Source organism: Gymnoscopelus braueri (genome assembly GCF_963280865.1).
Source record: "Gymnoscopelus braueri genome assembly, chromosome: 3".
Classification (NCBI taxonomy): Eukaryota; Metazoa; Chordata; class Actinopteri; order Myctophiformes; family Myctophidae; genus Gymnoscopelus; species Gymnoscopelus braueri.
In genome coordinates this window covers 10,606,574-10,628,589 of record NC_137612.1, presented here as the reverse complement: position 1 = coordinate 10,628,589, position 22,016 = coordinate 10,606,574, and the positions used below count along the sequence as shown (strand labels likewise).

At 42.3% G+C, this 22,016-nt stretch overlaps 1 protein-coding gene across 1 annotated transcript in view; it reads left to right on the top strand.

The window, feature by feature from the left end:
• Positions 1–22,016, top strand: part of LOC308081788 (low-density lipoprotein receptor-related protein 1-like) — a 285,687-nt gene that overhangs the window by 118,987 nt on the left and 144,684 nt on the right. The window contains exons 9-16 of the mRNA XM_080423412.1: positions 5,515–5,704; positions 6,293–6,436; positions 8,696–8,932; positions 9,739–9,919; positions 12,005–12,227; positions 17,342–17,531; positions 18,727–18,852; positions 20,640–20,780. Coding sequence (XP_080279538.1) covers positions 5,515–5,704; positions 6,293–6,436; positions 8,696–8,932; positions 9,739–9,919; positions 12,005–12,227; positions 17,342–17,531; positions 18,727–18,852; positions 20,640–20,780 — 1,432 coding nt within the window. The remainder of the gene's footprint in view (positions 1–5,514; positions 5,705–6,292; positions 6,437–8,695; positions 8,933–9,738; positions 9,920–12,004; positions 12,228–17,341; positions 17,532–18,726; positions 18,853–20,639; positions 20,781–22,016) is intronic.

Here is a 22,016-nt window from a genome sequence, read left to right as displayed (position 1 = left end):
TGGGCTATTCAAAAATAGTAGATCTACAAGCTCATAGTGCGGCACTCGGTGCCGCGCTATGAGCTTGTGGATCTGCTATTTTTGAAAAATCATGAAAAGTTGTGCAAATATTTGATTTTTTTCCCCGGACATTTGTAACTCAAATCTTTGCTTCTGGGCGTTCCTGGAACTAAATATTTGACAAATGTTTGCTTTAAAAAATATTTACTGTATGAGCGCTATGAGCTTGTATCTGCTATTTTTGAATAGCCAAAGACATCTGGGGGGCACCGAAATGGGTCGTAGCACCGGGCACCACGAAAGGGTCAATCCGGCCCTGCGTGCGTGACGTGACGCGCGCGCGTGGGTCTGTGTGAGTCGAGTCCAGGTTGTGTTGTTCTTAGCACACATAGCTTAGCTCAAACAGCGTCTCATGGCTGTGTGTTAGTGTGTGAATATGCATATGTACACTTACTAGAGTAGCCTGGCCCTCACATCTAGTTTACAATATCGGGGGGTCCGCGAAGCATTCGCTGGCGCAGGGGTCCCGACGCTCTGCTCCGTTGTGCTACCCGGGGATGTGCGCTCTCTCCCACACAGCCATGAGAAGCTGTTTGAGCTAAGCTATGTGTGCTAAGAACAACACAACCTGGATTCGACTCATGCGCAGTTTGATATCAACTGCGTTATTCTCCCGCTTTTGAATTATTTTTCAAGTAGACTCTGACTCTAAAAAATACCTAAAAATGTTACTTAAGTACAGTACTTGAGTAAATGTACTTAGTTACTTTACACCACTGCTCGTAGGCAGCACTAACAGGCTTGGAGCTTTCTAAGCTACTACTGTAGCTGTGTGTACATTATGGCCAAACATCTGTCTCATTCTCCAGGCGTTTTCCCTCGTTGTGCTTTGTTATTCGTCTCCATTATTGTTACCTCTGGTTATTATACCTCTGTTCCTCAGGCGATGTGTTTACTTTCACTTGCCGGCTGCCAGTTCAGCAGTTTAGTTACACCATCAAGAACATCAGCCAGAGGAAACACTTATGTCTGCATGCAAAGTGGGGACGTTTACTGTTACCACTGACTGAGGTTATGCTAATAGAACATGAAGTTGCAATTCCTGGACTTTACATGGACATTGTTTTTGACCAATCTGTATGGTAGAGTATGTTAATACAATATAACTAGTACATCATTCGTGGAATATGTTAATACAATATCCCAGCGCACGCACGCGATGCGTACGGACGGACGGACGGACGGATGTACAGACTTGTCTCCCTGCGAGAGACTTGCGCGCCTCCAACTTCAACTTGGAAGTTTACCTCGCAAGTTTAGCGTTAGGTTTAGAGTGCTTTTTAAATGCTTTTTTTCCCTACAAGCTTCCATGAATTAATTACAGAATTACGGATGTAACCCTTTCAGGTTCTGTTATGTTCATATACCCTGAAGAAGGCGGTGCTTGCCGCTACGTGTGGGTTATCCCAGTCACAACTTCTATTGTGAACTAGCCACTTCAACAAAGGCTTTTAAACTTTTTTTCACCAGAAGAGTGCCTTGTTTTTTTTTCTCCTTTGTTGCAAGTTTTCAGTCCCTCACCAAAGAGCACCTTCGCTACGCTTTTTTGAACTTCCGAGCACCCAGACCCTTTATTTTTGTCTGTTATGTTTTATTCTGTTTTACACAGAGTCAGAGTTGAATAAGGATTCTGTATTCAGAGCGGTTCAGAGTCTCACCCGAGCTGCCCCCCTAACCGCCCCCCCCCCCCCCGTCTCTGAGCTGGCATAAGGTGAAATAACAACCTTTATTGTGGCTCCTCAGCCAACCTCACAGAGTTAGAACCCAAAGCCCCCAGAACCACGGAGTTAATGATTGAAGCCTCAGATTTGGCCTGGTGGCCAAATCAGGCATTGCAGGACTTCCGCATTTGGGACGCTACCAGTGGTGGAAAAAGTACTGATGTTTTACTTAAGTAGAAGTGTCAATACTGCAATGTAGATTCAAGTACTCTGTAGCCTCGAAAACCCATGCCTTTTTTTTTTTGTTTCAAAAGAAAAAAAGCCTGGGAGAACCTGGCAGGAACGGTGGTTTCTTAACCTTGTTATCTCCTAACCAATCAGAGTGCAGAGGGGCGTCGCTCTAAATTTGGTGACGTCAGCGTGTTCCGTGCACAGGCCGGGGGAGGGGGGGGGGGAGGGGAGGCGGGGACATAGATTGGTGAAGTTATAGGAAGTGGCGCTGGAATCCAACCGCCTGGGTTTGGATCCGCCCTTCAAGACCATCGATAGGGCTCGCTCTTTCAGGCTAAGTACTCTGTTACAAGTAAAGGTCCGGAATTCAAAATGTACTTGTGTAAAAGTACAAAAGTATTGGTATGAAAATGTACTTAAGTACCAAAAGTAGAAAGTACCCAGTCTGCAGAATATCCCATTTCACAAGTTTTCAGTATACAAATCTTTTGAAAATAGCAAAAAGTAAAACCAAAAGTAAAAGTACTAAAATGTTTGAAAATAGCCGATATACAAGTCTTGTACATCGGCTATTTTCAAATAGCCTATGCATAAAATAGGGCTAAAGTGGTTGATGTATGTTTTATAACGTAATAATTTATATATGCAAAGTAACTAGTGACTAAAGTTTTCTAATAATTATAGTGGACTAAAGGTACAATATTTGCCTCTGAGATGTAGTGGAGTAGAAGTAAAAGTACTGAAAATTGGAAATACTCCAGTAAAGTAAAAATACCTCAAAACTTTCCTTAAGTACAATACTCGAGTAAATGTACTTAGTTACTTTACACCACGTATTGCTACTTTCACTTACGTAAGTAAAGAAGTACTTCTTCCACATGCACTGCTCATTACGGAAAACGTCGCCCTTTGGCCGATGCTCTCACAGTGCTCTGTGGGTCATGTTTGGCCGATGCTCTCACAGTGCTCTGTGGGTCATGTTTGGCCGATGCTCTCCCAGTGCTCTGTGGGTCATGTTTGGAATCCTCAAGCAGCTGCAACAAGCACAACATTGTGTCTCCGTCACATATTGAGTGAAAGAAGAGCTGGAAGAGAATGCTGAAGCAGAGAGCCAGAGAGAGAACGCAGCAGCAGTGGTGTAAAGTAACTAAGTACATATACTTAAGTACTGTACTTAAGTACACTTTTGAGGATTTTTTTACTTTACTGGAGTATTTCCCATTTTCAATACTTTTACTTCTACTCCACTACATCTCAGAGGCAAATATTGTACTTTTACTCCACTACAATCATTTGACAGCTTTAGTTACTAGTTACTTTGCAGATTTAGATTATTATTACAAAACATACAGTAACCACTTCAGCCCTATATACATTTCTGCCATTTGAAAATAGCAGATCTACAATCTCACAATGCATCGCGATGCGATGCATAGTGAGCTTGTAGATCTGCTATTTTCAAAAGATTTGTATACATTTGAAAAATTGAAATGGGACATTCTGCATAATGAGTACTTTTACTTTTGGTACTTTTAAGTACATTTTGATACCAATACTTTTGTACTTTCACTAAAGTACATTTTTAATTCCGGACCTTTACTTGTAACAGAGTATTTCTTTATTGCAGTATTTATGCTTTTACTTAAAGGTTTCATGACGTTCAGTTTTACCACACATTAAAAGTCTTTGTCATGGTCCTTCAAACGTGTATAAAAGGTTTTAACAAAAAATTCCACTCCATTGATCCATGGCAGGTGTTTTTCTCTCACATTTCTAAAGCCTTTTCAACTGCAATGAAAAAAATAAATCTTTGCCTGCGGGTGTCGCTGCTGAGGGATTTTGCCTGTCAATCATCGCCTCTGCTCCCCCCCCCCAAAGGAAAGGATAGGGGAGGGGAGGGGCGAGTAGGAGAGTGGGCGGGATTAATGGGCTGTGACTTCACTGCCGAAGGGCCAAGCTCAGATTACTTTTCAGCCTAATTATTCAGAAAACCCCAGACCACAGAAAATCCACTGAATGTTCAAAGTTCAGATTTTTTGGGTGTAATTGAGGTCATAAAACCCCCCAAAAATATAAAAAATTAAAAAAAGTTAAAATGAATGTCATAGAACCTTTAAGTAAAACATGTGAGTACGTTTTCCATTCCACATTGTGTCTCCACACATGTTGAGTGAAAGAAGGAGCTGGAAGAGAATGCTGAAGCAGAGAGCTAGAGAGAGAACGCAGCAGCAGCAGAGCTTCATACTTTTTATTCACTACCCATCATCTCTCTCTCCCCTTTCTCTCCCTCTCGTTAACCACATGAACCCTGGCCTATAGCGTCCCCATTCTGGGGGATAGAAAATAGCAGATTAGAGCTTTAGCGCTGTAGTTGCATAACGTACCGATGAGGCCTTGGGAAACAACGTCAACATGATGCCACGTAATCTCTCCAGACAGATTCAGAGCTCCGTAGCTGATGAGCACGCATGCGATGAGCACGCATTGATTTAAAAGAACCCTTATTTCACACCTCAACAAAGTTTACAAAGGCTCCCAACTGCCGGGTGTCACACCAGGTGAATTAACATAGGAATGAGCCTATAGATGCATATCAATTGTCCATGGTGTGACCTGTAGTGTAGGTGTTAACACATTGAATGCCAGAGTTATTTCAGATTTTTTTGCTGTTTTATGCCAGAGATTTTTCATTGAGAAAAAAAAAGTACTCAGGAGCCGAGATACAGAATTTTTAAGTTTTAAGTTAAGGAAGTGGATGGGAGTTTAAAAATTCAAAAAATCATATCTCCTTGGTCTTTGGGTCAAATTAAAAATAAAAAATAAATCTTTTTGAAAAAACGCATATATGCGTTCTTGGCACTCAAGTGATGGATTCAAAAGAACGCAAAGAACGCATATATGCGTTCTTGGCACTCAATGTGTTAAGCGACGTGCGCGTCACGTCATAAAATAGAGTCCCACCGCTAACAAAATCACCAATACAACACTGGTTCCCAGATTGCATGCCACGTGACAGGTGTGCTGAACCTCTTTTGTCAAACTTAGGACGCTTGAACAGATGTTTACCAACCCTTATATCTTTTATTACCCTTATGACTTTTATTACCCTTATGACTTTTATTACCCCCCTGACAGTGAGAATGCAAAAAACGTCAAAATAGTGAAAACAGCTGAATTACAAAGCTCACAACAGTGTTGTGCTGTGACACGTTGGTAGCTTGTAGATCTGCTATTTTCGCTGAGTGACGCCATCGTACGACAAACTATGAAATGTTTATACTGTATATCGTTGCTGTCCTGCAGAAACCTCTTATCTCCATATTATAACTTTTTGTGTTTTTTTTGTAAATTAACGCTCTACTTGATCACACTACAGTGTCACACAAAAGCATCAAAAGTAGCAGATCTACAAGCTCGAGCTTGTAGATCTGCTACTTTGATTTTAATCCTGTAAAGTTTTGGACATATGAGGTTTCCACCCAACGGAGACAATATACTGTATATATGTAAAGTTATGAATGGAACTCATTGTGTGCCATATCTCCCGCTCCTCCTCCGTCAGATCGAGCACCTGTACGGCCTGACGGTGTTTGAGAACTACCTGTACGCCACCAACTCAGACAACGCCAACATGCAGCCCAAGACCAGCGTGATCCGGGTCAACCGCTTCAACAACACCGACTACCAGGTGGTGACCAGGGTGGACAAGGGAGGGGCTCTGCACGTCTACCACCAGAGACGCCAGCCCCCAGGTAACACAGTAACAGCATCTCTATTTATCTAAACTCTAAACATCCGTGTAACTACTTTATCCATATTTTATACTTTGTGCTATTCAAAAATAGCAGATATACAAGTTCATAGCGCGGCACCGAGTGCCGCGCTATGAACTCGTAGATCTGCTATTTTTGTGAAAAATCTCATTTGTGCAAATATGTGAATATATATATATACATTTTTGACTCAAATATTTGCTGCTGGGGGGTCCCTGGAACAAAATATGTTCAAATGGTGGTCCCCGGCCAAATACATATCATTTTGGGTGGTCCTTGACATGAAAAATGTTTTAAGCACCACTGATATTATAGCAACATAAGTGTTTTCAGAAAACTGTTAGGATTCAGAAGACATTTGTAGAATCCCCCCAGAAGCAGAGATTTGAGTTACAAATGTTCGCTTTAAAAATATATATATTCAAGACTTGCACATTATTTTCACGATTTTTCATTATTTATCTGATCTTATATTCTCTGTAGTTCTACTTGTAATCTTACTCTGTTGGCTCGCTGTGCAGTTTGACTAATGAACTTGACTTTGACCATCATTACCGTGTGTTCCAGTGAGGAGTCATGCGTGTGAGGCGGACCAGTTTGGGAAGGCCGGGGGCTGCTCTGACATCTGTCTGCTGGGGAACAGCCACAAGACTCGAACCTGCCGCTGCCGCTCTGGCTTCAGCCTGGGCAGCGACAGCAAGTCCTGCAAGAGTGAGTATAGAGAACGCCATGGTGTTTATCAGCACCGTGACACCATGGTGTTTATCAGCACGGTGAAACCATGGTGTTTATCAGCACGGTGAAACCATGGTGTTTATCAGCACGGTGAAACCATGGTGTTTATCAGCACCGTGACACCATGGTGTTTATCAGCACGGTGAAACCATGGTGTTTATCAGCACCGTGACACCATGGTGTTTATCAGCACGGTGAAACCATGGTGTTTATCAGCACGGTGAAACCATGGTGTTTATCAGCACGGTGAAACCATGGTGTTTATCAGCACGGTGAAACCATGGTGTTTATCAGCACCGTGACACCATGGTGTTTATCAGCACGGTGAAACCATGGTGTTTATCAGCACCGTGACACCATGGTGTTTATCAGCACGGTGAAACCATGGTGTTTATCAGCACGGTGAAACCATGGTGTTTATCAGCACGGTGAAACCATGGTGTTTATCAGCACCGTGACACCATGGTGTTTATCAGCACGGTGAAACCATGGTGTTTATCAGCACGGTGAAACCATGGTGTTTATCAGCACGGTGAAACCATGGTGTTTATCAGCACCGTGACACCATGGTGTTTATCAGCACCGTGAAACCATCACCGCCGCTCCATATATACCATGGTTCTCATAGAACGTTTTCATATCAAGGACCCCCTAAATTAATATGTATTTGGCCATGGACCCCCATCTGAGAATATTTTGTGCTAGGGACCACCATACAAGGAAAATATTCTGTTCGATTTATTTCAAGTTTTTTTAAAAAAGATAGATAGATTGATAGATTGATTGATTGCTTTCAGTTGTCATAGCGGCACCACATTAAAGGGATAGTTCACCCACAAAATAACGTATTTTCTATCGATTAGTCACCCCATGGAGACTTGAATTGACTCCTAGTTGAAACAAAGATACAGGTAAGAGTAGAGAACAAGTGCAGAATAAGTAATAGGATAACTCCGATCCAATCTAAAATGTGATTAATGTGCATAAAATAACATAATTTTAGGCAGCGTGAATGTGAACGCTATGGGGGAGGGGGGTCCCCCCTGGGACCCCCGAATGACGCCCTTGTCCACTGACCTACAGCAGTGTAAGTGTAAAGTATGCATTGAGCGTGACGAGGGTACCGTGTGGGTACTGTGTGTACCCACCCACCCACACTATGATTAAGATGTATTGACCCACAGCCAAGGACAGCCAGAGAGAGAGAGAGAGAGAGAGAGAGAGAGAGAGAGAGAGAGAGAGAGAGAGAGAGAGAGAGAGAGAGAGAGAGAGAGAGAGAGAGAGAGAGAGAGAGAGAGAGAGACAGAGAGAGACAGAGACAGACAGAAGCTGAGCTTCACTATGACCTAGTTTATCTCTACCCCCCCCCCCCCCCCTCTCCTCCCCAGACTGCTCCTGCATGCTCCAGAGGAGTGTATTAATATTCAATCACTCCATGATAGCAGAATATTGATCTCTCTCCGGGGAATAGAACCTGCCCTTGAAAATGGCACCGAGTGAATTGATTTAACTAAAAAGGCAATCTCCTGTTGGTGCCATAGCACCCTCCACAACCCCCCACACACACACACACACACACACACACACACACACACACACACACACACACACACACACACACACACACACACACACACACACACACACACACACCTATGCCCCGAAACATAATTGAAAATCACTTAATTTTCATTCAAGAGTTGTTGTTTTTTTGCTGATAGTACATTTTTGTTTAATGTTTTTTTTTTGTTTCATTCAGAAGAATTATACAAAATGATCTTTTTAAATAGTCTGAGAGCGATCCTTACAGTACTACTACTACTGTCACGGGGGTCGGGGGAAATCCTGGGGGTCCTTGAGTGGGTTCCAGAGGGGGTCCACAGCTACATTAGTTAATATATATAGCATCACAATCATTTTAACCACTTTATCCAATTATACATTGGCTATTCAAAAATAGCAGATCTACAAGCTCATATCTGCTATTTGTACATCTGCTGTTGTTGTTTTCTTTGTCTCCTTTGGGTGACTAATCAATAGAAAATAAGTTTTTTTTGGGGTGGACTGCAGTCTATCTTTTTAAATCTCGAACATTAGCACAAAACATTGTCAGATTGGTGGGGGGGGGGGAGGGGGGAATTTGTGGGTCCTTGAAATGAAAAGGTTTGAGAACCACTGATAGGTGACAGAATGTCACATTTTGACATTATGTTTGTTTGGTGTTGTTTCCTCCAGAGCCGGAGCACGAGCTGTTCCTGGTGTACGGTAAGGGCCGCCCGGGCGTGATCCGGGGCATGGACATGAACAACAAGGTCCCCGACGAGTACATGATCCCCATCGAGAACCTGATGAACCCGCGGGCGCTGGACTTCCACGCCGAGAACGAGTTCATCTACTTCGCCGACGCCACCAGCTACCTCATCGGGCGACAGAAGATAGACGGCACGGAGAGGGACACCATCCTGAAGGAAGGTAACGGGGTCACTTCCTCTCTCAATCATGGCTGCACGCCTGTTACCCTATCATGGTACGCCCCTCTGTAGTCCACACCAAAATGTTACCCTATAAACCAGGGGTCTTCAACGTTTTTCAGGCTAAGGACCCCTTAGCTGAGAGAGAGATGAAGCAGGGACCCCCCAACTATATTGTATAAGATTGTGTTGCAGATGTCAACTTTTTTCATAGCTTCATAGACTTGTTTGACAGCCCTGTCATCAGTGTTGTGTAAATTGATGTTTTTCTTTGTTTATTTACACACTTTTTTATATTTTGGATTCATGTTGATAGACATTTAACCACTTATAACCCCTCAATACTTAGTAAACTTGACATTTGGCTCTGTACTTGGTGTTTTTTTCCCCTCTACACCAAACCTCTTCACCAAAAATAGCAGATCAACAAGCTGACACCACGTCACAGCGTAATGCGTTGTCAGCTTGTAGATCTGCGATTTTCTGTGAATGTTCCCCCCAGAATAGGGATGCTGGGGTTCAAGTGGTTAGTGTAAAAAAAAAAAAAAGAGAGAGAAAATGTTCTATCTCCCATAGATTTGGCGGACCACCTGTAGTAACTCTGAGGACCCCCTAGGGGTCCCAGACCCCCTGTTGAAGACCCCTGCTAAAAATCATTCATAATCTACTAAATTGAATAGTTCAATTAAAGGTAGGATACGTGATTTTCTTTGGTAAGTGTTAAATAGCTCTATATTCTGATAGTACTCAGTTTGTTCTTGGTATGTGTGCCCGTGTGTGCGCGTGTGGTGTGTCCTCTCCTCCCAGGAATCCACACGGTGGAGGGCATCGCGGTGGACTGGATGGCGGACAACCTGTACTGGACGGACGACGGGCCCAAGAAGACCATCAGCGTGGCGCGGCTGGAGAAGGCCTCCCAGACACGCAAGACCCTCATCGAGGGCACCATGACCCACCCCCGCGCCATCGTGGTCGACCCGCTGCACGGGTCAGTTCATATCTATAATCTGGGAACACAATAGGTAAAAAAAAAAAAAGGATTGGTTGGTGTTTTTTGCCTCTGGGGGCACCACCTCCTTTTTTGTGTAAAAACAAACAGGAAGAGATTAGTTGATATCCTCTTCTCAGAGATATCGGAATCGGTGTCGGCCTTAAAAAATATATTTTGTATTGATTACGCAACAAATTCCATGGATATTTGATATGTCTTGGAAAAAGCATTAACGTGTGTGTGTGTGTGTGTGTGTGTGTGTGTGTGTGTGTGTGTGTGTGTGTGTGTGTGTGTGTGTGTGTGTGTGTGTGTGTGTGCGTGTGCGTGTGTGTGCGCCAGAGAGAAAATGGAACAGAGTGCTTATTGAAGGTTTTAATCATACAATCAAACACAGATGTGTTGATGTGCTGTCGCCATGGCGACACTCTACTCTTTCTTATCCGTAACAAGTGTTCACATCATCAGCATCATCACCACACACACACACACACACACACACACACACACACACACACACACACACACACACACACACACACACACACAGACGCACAGTCGACGCACACACAAGCAAACAGATTAGATTTAGATTGGTATTGACAGGGTGATTAGATGGTCCCTGGAGAAAGGTACTTGCCTGAAGGCCTGTTATACAGTATACTTGGTCGCGCACTGAAAATACGCGTTGTGAGCTTGTAGATCAGCTATTTTTTTGATGCTTGACACCCGTGTGCAGCCAAGTCTAAATTCAGGCTTAAAGCCAGTAATCAATCAGGTTCCGTTCCAGAGAGAGAGGGCAGAGAGAGAGAGAGAGACTGAAGGACTCTGCAAAGGAAAATGTCTATGAAAGGTGTCACTTATTTGACGTGTCATATTGAGATTCTGCATATTACTTTTTTTTATTGTTGATTTGGACAGCAAATCTTTTGTTTCAGTCATCATAGTCATCATCATTAGTTTTTATTTAGTTTTCGTCTGTGAAAAAAGGTAGTTGACGAAAAAAATCCGTCCTAGTTTTAGTCGACGAAATCAACATGTGTGTGTGTGTGTGTGTGTGCGTGTGCGTGTGCTCATGTGTGTGTTTATGTTATGTCTTCGGTACTTTTAGACAAAGCAGCACCTTGAGGTTCTTCAGCCTCTCACTTTCTGTACACAAGTCAAATCCAGAGTGCTCATATAAAGTTAAACCAACACTCCAGATTTCCCTGTGTTATCTCAGCACTGTCTGATTACAGCAAGATATGCGTTATAGGCCATGGATCCCCATTAGATTTTTATGAATTTTATTGAACTCTGAGAGTGTACGAATGCCGTTCCGTTTGTACACTCTCGGAGTTACAGACCCGTAAGGGTTTCATTTGGTCCCAGTTGGTTCCAAGCAGTGTTGATTTCGTCGACTAAAACTATGACGAAAAATGCTGGTCGACTACCTTTTTTCACTGACGAAAACTAAATAAAAACTAAATAAAAACTAAGCTACGATGACTAAAACTAAGACTAAATATATTGACAATTTCGTCAACAAATAAAAACTAGACTAAAATGTTAGTGAGGATCTAGTGGAGAAGAGATCCAGTAGAACTAAAAGTCATTTTATGTTTGGTTGCGCTCGGGTGTTGCGCTCTGAAAATAGCAGATCTACAAGCTCACAACGCGTCGCAGCGCTTTTTTTTTAGTCTTAGTTTTAGTCATCATAGCTGTAGATCTGCTATTTTCAGCATTCAACCAAGTGTAAAAGCAGCCATTATGACGCCATCAAGGCACCACCAACATACATTTTAGTCGACTAAATCAACTGTAGATTTAGTCGACTAAAATCTTATGATATTTAGTCGACTAAAACTAGACTAACAGTAAAACATTTCAGATGACTAAAATATGACTAAAACTAAATGAAAATTTATTCAAAAGACTATGACTAAAAATGAATCAAAATTCGCTGACAAAATCAACACTAGTTCCAAGGTCCATTAGCGACCCCCTGGAATCCCTTCAAGGACCCCCTGGTGGTTCCTTGAAGGGAACCCCCACCCCCACCCCCCCCCCCCACGTTGAACGCTCTCCTGTGGCTCCTCCTCTCAGGTGGATGTACTGGACGGACTGGGAAGAAGACCCCAAGGCCAGCAAGCGAGGGAAGATCGAGCGCGCCTGGATGGACGGGACCAACCGCAACGTGTTCCTCACCAGCAAGACGGTGCTCTGGCCCAACGGCCTGAGTCTGGACATCCCGCACGAAATCCTCTACTGGGTGGACGCCTACTACGACCGCATCGAGATGGTCTACCTCAACACCTCTGAGCGCAAGGTCATTATTATTATTATTAACTCATTGAGTGTATCATTAATTAGTTAAGTCAGCCTGTGCCAGCATTTTGGAGCATGCTGGCACCTTTCAAGAGCCACAGAATATTTTGTTCCCCGGACAATCGACACACAGAGTGTCGCAAAAGACAGAGGAGCGTCTCTGCTTCCATCCTCCGTTCTTTAGTTATTGGCTGTTGAATATAGCTTGTTCTCGCCAAAACGCAGAAGAAAACAAGAAAGCGGAGAAAAAAATATATGGGACGGGGCTGGTTTTGCTGTGATCACATTATTTCCCGGATCTACTCTTCTCCAGAAGTCATAGGATCACTCATAGGTTGGCGAACAGCGCCATCTAGCGTAAACACTGAAAACACGGTTTTGACGTGGTACACGTCCTTGGCACTCTGGGCTTTTAGAAAAAAAATTGACATGTTACACATCATTGGCACTGAATGAGTTAAGATTAAGATTCGGTGGCCCCCCCCTGTAGTAACTCTGAGGTCCGCCCCTAGGGGTCCCCGGACCCCCTGTTGAAGACCCCTCTGGCAGAGAGCAATTTATTCCACTTATAATCAGAATAATGGTCCAGTCAGAATCACAGTGAAATGACTCATTCTAAGTAGATGTTCTTGCCTGTTACTTTCTATTGTTGGAATGTCTGTAGCACGTCTCTCTGCACATTAAGAGCCCACTTTGAGGTATTAAAGTGACGTTTAGCTCCCAGGAGAACGTGAAGCTATGTCTTCTGATGTGGTAAATGTCCATCCTGGCCTCGCCTTCTCCGGTTTAGTAACTGCAGGGCTAGTAGAATATTCTGACCACGCTGTTGCTTCAAGGCAAGGCAAGTTTATTTGTACTAGAGGTTCGGGAACATCTAGAGTTTGGGTTCACTTCACGGCCCTCACACCTACTGTTGTCGTGGTCCGCCCGCTGGCCGGTGCCATATTTGGTCACAAATATCAACCCAAACTCCATATATGGTAGTTATTGTTCTAGCTCCGTATATGGAGCTGACTGATTTGTTTGCGCATGATGCCATGACGACACATTGAGGTTAGACCGTGGTTCTCAAACTTTTTCATGTCAAGGACCCTTTTGGGTTGATATAGGATAGCACATTTCAACATTAACCGCATGAACCCTAATCTGGGGGAAATTTTGGGGTGAAAATAGCTGATCTACAAGCTCACAGGGTGTCGAGCTGTTTGGTGTAGAGGGAACAAGGGAACCAGGAGACCTGGTACTGCCAGACCCCTAGTGGTTGAAATCTGAATGGCCGGACTTCGCATGACGTGTGTGCAGAGGAAAAGAGGGACAGACCGACCGACCGACCGACAAAGCCTCATGTAGGCCGACCCCTTGGGTCTGGCAAATACTAGCAGACCAAGTATAGAGCCCTAGGGCACCCCGGTCCAACCAAGTGCACATTTTAACTGGATGAGAGAGAAATTGAGCAAAAACAAAGAAACACATAATAAAAAGGAACACAATCGTGAATACAATTAAAAGTAGTTATTGAAGAGTTAATAGAATACAAAATAAGAATAAGTTAAAAACAAAAAGGAAAATAGAAAGAAAATTAAATGACCTAAAGAGTCAAAAAGCTCACTAAGGCAGAGGTAAACGAGTTTTCATCTTTGATTTATAAAACAGCTCAGAGTTGCAGACCTGCACTTTTCTGGGGGGGTTTGTTCCAGATAATGTGGTGCATTAAAAATGAACTCTATGCTTCTCTGTGAAAAATATGTGATGTGAATATGCACTGCTGTACCAATAGAAAACACAGCTGTAAAATAAACAGTGGTGGAGAAAGTACTCAGATATTTTACTTAAGTAAAAGTAGCAATATAATACCACCATGTAGAAATACTCTGTTACAAGTAAAAGGCTGTGTTCAAAATGTTACTTGAGTAAAAGTACAAAAGTATTGGCATCAAAATATACTTAAAGTACCAAAAGTTAAAGTACTAAAATGTTTGAAAATAGCAGATCTACAAGCTCACAACGCGTCGCGAGCTTGTAGATCGGCTAATTTCAAATAGCCTATGTATAAAATAGGGCTAAAGTGGTTAATGTATGTTTTATAAACTAATCATTTATATCGACAAAGTAACTAGTAACTAAAGTTTTCAAATAATTGTAGTGGAGTAAAATACAATATTAGCCTATGAGATGTAGTGGAGTAGAAGTAGAAGTATTGAAAATTGGAAATACTCCAGTAAAGTAAAAACAAATCTCAAAACTGTACTGAAGTACAGTACTTGAGTAAATGTACTTAGTTACTTTACACCACTGAAAATAAAAAGCGGTGCCAAGCACTGGATGCAGCTAGGGTCCATGTGTTTTTTCAGATGTTTTGCCCCGTGGGCAGCAGTGCTGGAATTGCTATTTTGTTACATGTCAGAACCTTTTTCTTTTTTGATGACTGACTGTGAAGCGTGTAAAAAAACACTGTATCCATTTATTCTAGCGCTCATGTAAATACTTCTGTGGGAATCATCATCAATCATCATCATCAATCAGATTGATTTAATCCAGAGGGAAAAATTTGAATTTTTGTCTCATGTCATGCTGGCAGCTGGTTAAAAGTCCATCATTCTTATGACAGTTTGTGCTGCTGTGGATATGGATATTGAAGTGCATTTTATTTAGTAAGTTACTGCCAGGTTGAAACCTTTTATGTAAAAAAAAAAAAAAAAAAAAAAGTATTGTTTTTAAATCATGCTTATCCTTTAACATTGAAATTATCGAAAATAGCCGATCTGCAAGCTCACAACACGTCGCTACACAGCGTTATTTTCGGCGAAAATTCCACCCCGAAATAGGGATGTGGGATTCAAGAGGTTAAAGTTGTACAATGCAGAATCACAAATAACGATTTTTAGCAACCTCTGCTGGTCACTACCGTCACTGCATACAATTTCCGTATTCCTCGATTACCCAGAATTCCATTCGTTTTCACCGGAAGCCGGAAGCGTTTCAAAAAGCGATCTTTTAATTGTTTTATACTATCTACGGATCGTTTCTCTTAGCCAGTGGAGCATTAGTTACCATGAGCTGTGCTTTCTTTTTCTGTTCTTTTTCGATCTTCCAATCCTACATTCTCTTAGAATCAGCGTGAGGTTCCTTTTTGATATTAGCGCGGTAGTTCCTGGCCAAACAGGAAACCGTTGCGGTGTTCCTGGCCGACGTCATGACGTCGGCCAGGACGTCATGACGTTGGCCAGGAACGTCATTTTCCCGGGAAAGTCCCCCCAGTCCACGTTCAATAGAAAATATATAAATAAAAGGCTTCCGGGGGTGAAATTCATGGAGTGGGTGTTGTGAAACTTTTGCCACTCACAAAAGATATACAATTTAACTTTAGTTTTGTTGAAAACGTTACCTAGTATGCCTTTAAGTTGCTCCAGATAAGAGAGTCTGATAAATGCAGAAAATTGTAAATCGTTCACAAACCACTTGGATATGGTATTATTGAACATGAACAGTGGCCCTCATTTATCAACGGAGCGTATAAACCGGCGTATATTTTTCCATGTATTCGGCCGTACGCCAACGTCGAAGTCACATTTATCAACGAATCCTACACAGCCGATCCGAGCGTACATTTGGTCCCAGCCTTGATAAATCTCACGTCTGAAAACGAGCATCATTTAGATAACACGTCCTTATATATTCTGGAAACACCCCGATTTTACGACATGAAGAACCAAAAAGAAAGAGTTTCGCCGGCTTGCCTCGCCTCGCTGCCTGTCAAGTCACACACACGCACACGCCTCTCTCTCTCTCTCTCTCTCTCTCTCTCTCTCTCTCTCTCTCTCTCTCTCTCTCTCTCTATCTCTCTCACACACACACACACACACACACACACACACACACACACACACGCGCCCAACTGTGTCTTTCATGTAATCCGTAGCGGTACAATCTTTGTCACATAGGCTTGTAGCCTACATGAATGACATATTATGATAACAATCACATCACCATGAATGGAATAGTTTTGCATATTAATTTATTTACCCCATACCGAGCAGTGCGCGTTCGAGTTACACTAAAATAAATCAGTCAGACTCGGCCAGGCTGCAGTGATTCCGTACCACCACGTTAATAAGAGATTGGAGCGTCGGGTTTATATCCTTAACCCAGCCAGGTTGTAGTCTTCAAAACTCTCTATGACACAACTCCATAACATAGGACAAGCTACTGTAAGTTTGTAAACCTCACTGTCCATGAAAAGATCGTCGGGAGTCCCGAAAATGCGCTCGCAGAAGCGCTGTATATTTTGAAAATAGCAGATATACAAGCTCACAACGCGTCGCGATGCGACCCGTTGTGAGCTTGCAGATCTGCTATTTTCAAAATAGCCAATGCAACTGAATGACTGTTAAAGCAGTTTGTTTAAATTACTTTATAAAATGTTATATTTTCACAGGGATTATTTATTAGTGTAGATATACATTTAGGAGTGGATTATGTGTCCAGATGCCTGTCAGACAGTCAGACAATGCTGCTCCGCAGGTCTAGAATGGAATAAACGGGCAGCAGCCAAAGTCAACAACTGGTCTCGACCAGACGTGAGATCTCAGCCTACGGTAGGATGAAGCCCACGTCAGGATATATTGATAAATGCCGAAAGGTGCTGTGATCTCGCCGTACGCCCATTATTTGGGCTGCACCGCGTTGATAAATGAGAGTGTTTGTGTGTATATGGTATTGTACATCAGTGGTTCTCAAACTTTTTCGCCGCGGACCCCCACCTGAAAATATGTTGTGCCAGGGACCCCAAAGAAGCAAAATTCAAAATGTTCGCATTCAAAAAAAAGATTTAAAAATTTGCACATTTTCGAGATTTTTCAAAAATAGCAGATCTACCAGCTCATAGCGCGGCACTCAGTGCCGCGCTATGAGCTTGTAGATCTGCTATTTTTGAATAGCCAAACTATAAAATATGGATAAAGTGGTTTAAAGGATTGTGACGCTTTATTAACACATTTTGCTGGGGACCCCCTGGTACCCCCCCCCAAGGACCCCCGGGGGTCCCCGGACCCCACTTTGAGAACCGATGTTGTACATGAACAGTACGTTTGTTTGTGTTTCTCCTCACGTCACCAGACGGTTTACGAGGGCCAGGAGCTGAGCCACGCCTTCGGCCTGTGCCACTACAAGCACTTCCTGTTCTGGAACGAGTACCGCAGCGGCAGCATCTACAAGCTGGACACCACCACCGGCGCCGCCACGCTGCTGCGCAACGAGAGGCCGCCCATCTTCGAGATACGCATGTACGACGCCCAGCAGCAGCAAGGTAACGAGCGAGCGTCCGTCCGTCCGTCCGTCCGTCATGCTGAATACTTACAGGACGATACTTACACCTATTTTCAATCTATCTTCATATAATTGGTCCTCACTAGGGCATTCACAATTAATGATTTCTTCTAGTCGACTCATTTGACCAAGTAGTAGTCGACTAGTCGACTAGTCAAAATTTATATTAAAAAAACTAACTAAAAATATATATATATATATATATATTTTTAGGGGGGGCATTGTTTTAATGCCATCCTACTACTATATTACTATTATTATTATCCTCCTGCCCTTATTTTTATGGCGTTTTAAGGGAAGCGCTTCTGGCACAGCAGCACAGCACCACAGCTGTCTCCAAGGATCCCCATTGCCCAATAATAGGCGTTTATTGGGCATACTTTTGACCCCCTTTTGATAAAAAATAAAGTCAGGAGGATAATAATAATAGTAAGATGGGCCATTACTATGGCATTAAAACAAATAACAAAAACTATTCGACTAGTACCAACAAAGTCGACTAGTGGTTATACTAGTCGACTAGTCGACTAGTTGGTGAAAGCCCTAGTCCTCACTAATGCTCATTATAATAATGGTCAGTGGTGGAAGAAGTACCCAGAAAAAGTATCAATACCACAATATGAAAATGTGAAATATAAATATATATATGAATATATGAAAAGTTACAAGTAAAAAGGCCTGTGTTCAAAATGTTACTTGGAGTAAAAGTACAAAATTAGAATTTAAGATTTGGTTGAAAATGGGTGAAGTCGTCCTTTAATCAATCCATTCATTCCGGGAACGCGTGTCATTTTAGATTTGAGCTACAGTGTAACCGAGTGCAGCGCTATGAGCTTGTAGATCTGCTATTTTTGAAAGATCTTGAACATTTGTGCAAATCTTTGAATATACATATTTTTAAAGCAAACATTTGTAACTCAAATCTTTGCTTCTGGAGGTCCCTGGAACACAATATTTGACAAAAAAATATTTATATATGTATTATAAAAAAAAAATAGCAGATCTACAAGCTCATAGCGCGGCACTCGGTGCCGCGCTGTGAGCTTGTAGATCTGCTATTTTTTGAATAGCCAAAGAAATGTTAAAATGACACTTTCCCGGTCTTAATGTATTAACCGTGTTGTACTCGTTGCATGAATACTGTTCCTACTGTACCTGTGTTTGTACCACAACAGGCTCCAACGCGTGCCGGGTCTACAACGGCGGCTGCAGCAGCCTGTGTCTGGCCACGCCGGGAGGAAGGTCGTGTGCCTGTGCAGAGGACCAGATACTAGACCCTGCCGACAACACCAGCTGCAAAGGTATAATAAGACCACCACACCACAGGGTGGAGGTACCGTATCGTGTTTTATTGTATTGTCTTGGGGTCGGTTGCTTAGCTATCAGGAAACGGACCAACTCCCTCGTTTTGTCCTCGTTGGCATCAGAGAAGGAATGAGTCATTCACTGGTTTATTTCTATCTGTATTACTGTACGTCTCACCTCACGTTCTTTATTTTGTTCCCTCTGTGGCTTCCGTAGCCAACCCGTCCTCAGTGCCATATACTGTAGATGCTAATTATAGCATGCAGTAGGGGTGTGCCGATATATCGTCCCGCGATATATCGCGATACGTTTTCGTGACGATATGTATCGTTTTGAGAAAAAAGAATATTGTTTAATTTTTTTTTTTTTTTTTTTTTTTACAATAATAATAATCAATCAGGCATGCAAACAGCCCCGAGGTGAAAAGGGTGACAACATGTTGGATTTTTTTCGGGTCAGGTGTCACACTATTGCCCTATTTGGATTCAAAACGGCTATTGTAGCTGAAAAGCTACAAGTTCGCATATCTGAATAATGCAAAAACAGAATTATTTGTTTGCATTTGCTTTTTTTCTCCCCCATATATTTTTCATATTAAAAAAAGTGCGTATCGTATCGTATTGAAATCGTATCGAAGTTGTGAGCCAAATATCGTATCATATCGTTTGGTGAAATTAGTGCACACCCCTAGCATGCAGACATTATGTTGATTACCTCAAATATGTCGAGTTATTGTCAACATCTGCCTTTTTTTTCATCTGCCCACCAGGAGGCCGATTTTTATAAAATAATTATTATCATATTACTCCTACAAATTTGGTCCAAACATCACGCAAATCGGTACACATTATCTCTATGAGATGCAGTGAATGTCATCACCTTTCTATGGGAGAAGTGGGATTTACCTCCTCCTTTGGCCTCCTGAAAGATGGAAGAATAACCACTAGCCTAAAGGGGAATCCCCCTTTGACCTGGGGGAGATATTCTACCGCTACAGTTTACAGTTTGCAGTTTAGGCATTTACAGTACTTACAGTAAGCAAGGACTCAAGATAATACACATAATACATCAAATGCATAAAAACAGTAATCTAATAATAAAGTCATACATAAGAAAACCAATAATCTAATAGTAACTAATACATATGTAAACCAAGAACCTATCATCAGCCTACATTGAAACTATACACACTATAGGATGCCAGGTCCTCGTACTCTGTTATAATTCTTCCAACAATCCCAATGATCTCTTCAGCAGCAGGTGCAGATATCAAGAACTTCAATGTTTGTTCTAAAGTCATTATAGTCAGCTGACCTCAATCTTGAGCCAAATAGACCGACAACAGCTGTTGGTCGATTGTACCCTCAAATTGCTGGTCCAAAAACTCCTCTCCCTAGTCAAATCAAGAACAAAATTATGCAAAAACGAGATACCTAGACTACTTCACCTAGTCCAGAACAGAGAAGTTGTTTCAACTGTCTTTCACAGATGAAATTTAAAAAAAACACTCAGCCCCCTCTTGACCTCCCGCCACCGGGAAACCAGATCCGGTTCAATGGCACCAATGTAACTCACCGGAATTTGAACCCGGGGTATTTCATTGTATTGTCTCTGGTCGGTTGCCTAGCTATGGGAAACACGGACCACCCTCGTTTTGTCTTGTTGAAGGAATGAGTCATTCAGAGGAAGTTTATTTCTCTCTGTATTCTCTGTACTTTCTCACCTCATGTCTTTATTATTGTGTTCTCTCTCTCTCTCTCTCTCTCTCTCTCTCCTCCGCTAGCCAACCCGTCCTACATCCCTCCTCCTCAGTGCCAGCCGGGGGAGTTTGCCTGTAAGAACAACCGCTGTATCCAGGAGAGATGGAAGTGTGACGGAGACAACGACTGTCTGGACAACAGCGACGAGGCTCCTGAACTCTGCCGTGAGTCACTAGCGCACACGCGCACACATGCACACGCACGCACACGCACACGCACACGCACACACGCTTTAACCCATCAAAACCGGGAACGCATCTGTGTAACCACTTTAACCATTATTTTACACTTTGGCTATTCAAAAATAGCAGATATACAAGCTCATAGCGCGATAAATCTTGAAAATGTGTGCAAATCTTTGAATATAATGTATTTATTTTTATCTCATTTGCACAAATTTTCATGATTTTTCAAAAAATAGCTAAAGAAATCTAAAATGACACTGATGCGTTCCCAGATTGAATGGGTTAGTAATGTATTCATGTCCACATAAGAGCATACAAGGACACACATTATTACAGATACAATATACAATATAACTCATACAATCATGGTGGTTGTATTTTGTCTCCCTGCTCTTATATTGAGACATTTAGATTAGGTCATGTTTCACCTAGACACAGGATCTGACACGAATTCTGACCTGATGGTCAAGATTCCATTTATCCCCTGAGCATGCAGGCTCTATTAGCTCAATGGTAAAAAACATGTCAGCACTTGCGCAGGAAACCGAGTTCAAATTCGGGGCAGAAGAGAAAAAGTTGCTTTAAGGTTACATTCTCAAAATCATGGCATATGTCTTCATGATACAATAAGCATGTCACTCAGTACTCTAGTCTATGGGTATAAGTGACAGTGTCTGCCAATTATAGCAGAGACAGCACAATACTTTGCCAGCCTTTTTGCCTCCTTTTTTGGGGTATCCCAGGTTGTTGAAACCCTCTGTCCTAGGCTGCCAAAAATAAAAACAAAATAGTCTGCACGCACCTACAGTATAGCCCAGCTCTGAGATGGTATGTAGTGAGTGGATCTGTAGATCTGCTATTTTTAGCAAATGTTTCCCATCACACATCTCAAGAATTGGGGGACCCCCTGTAGTAACTCTGAGGACCCCCTAGGGGCCCCGGACCCCCTGTTGAAGACCCCTGGTGTAAAGGAACCAAAATAAAACCTTGCATTGTGTTAGAAAACTGCATCCACTTGTGGTGTTAGCGGGTCAAATTTGACCCGTGATTTAAATCAGCCCAAAATACTCAAAAAATAAGTATTTTCATTATTTTTCTTCTCCCACCTCATAGCTGACTTGTAATGCATTCATATCCATGTAAACACTTTTTAAAATATTATGTTGGGTTAGGGCTAGGGTTTCATCTTTCAAAATATCTCGTTTTCTATTATAA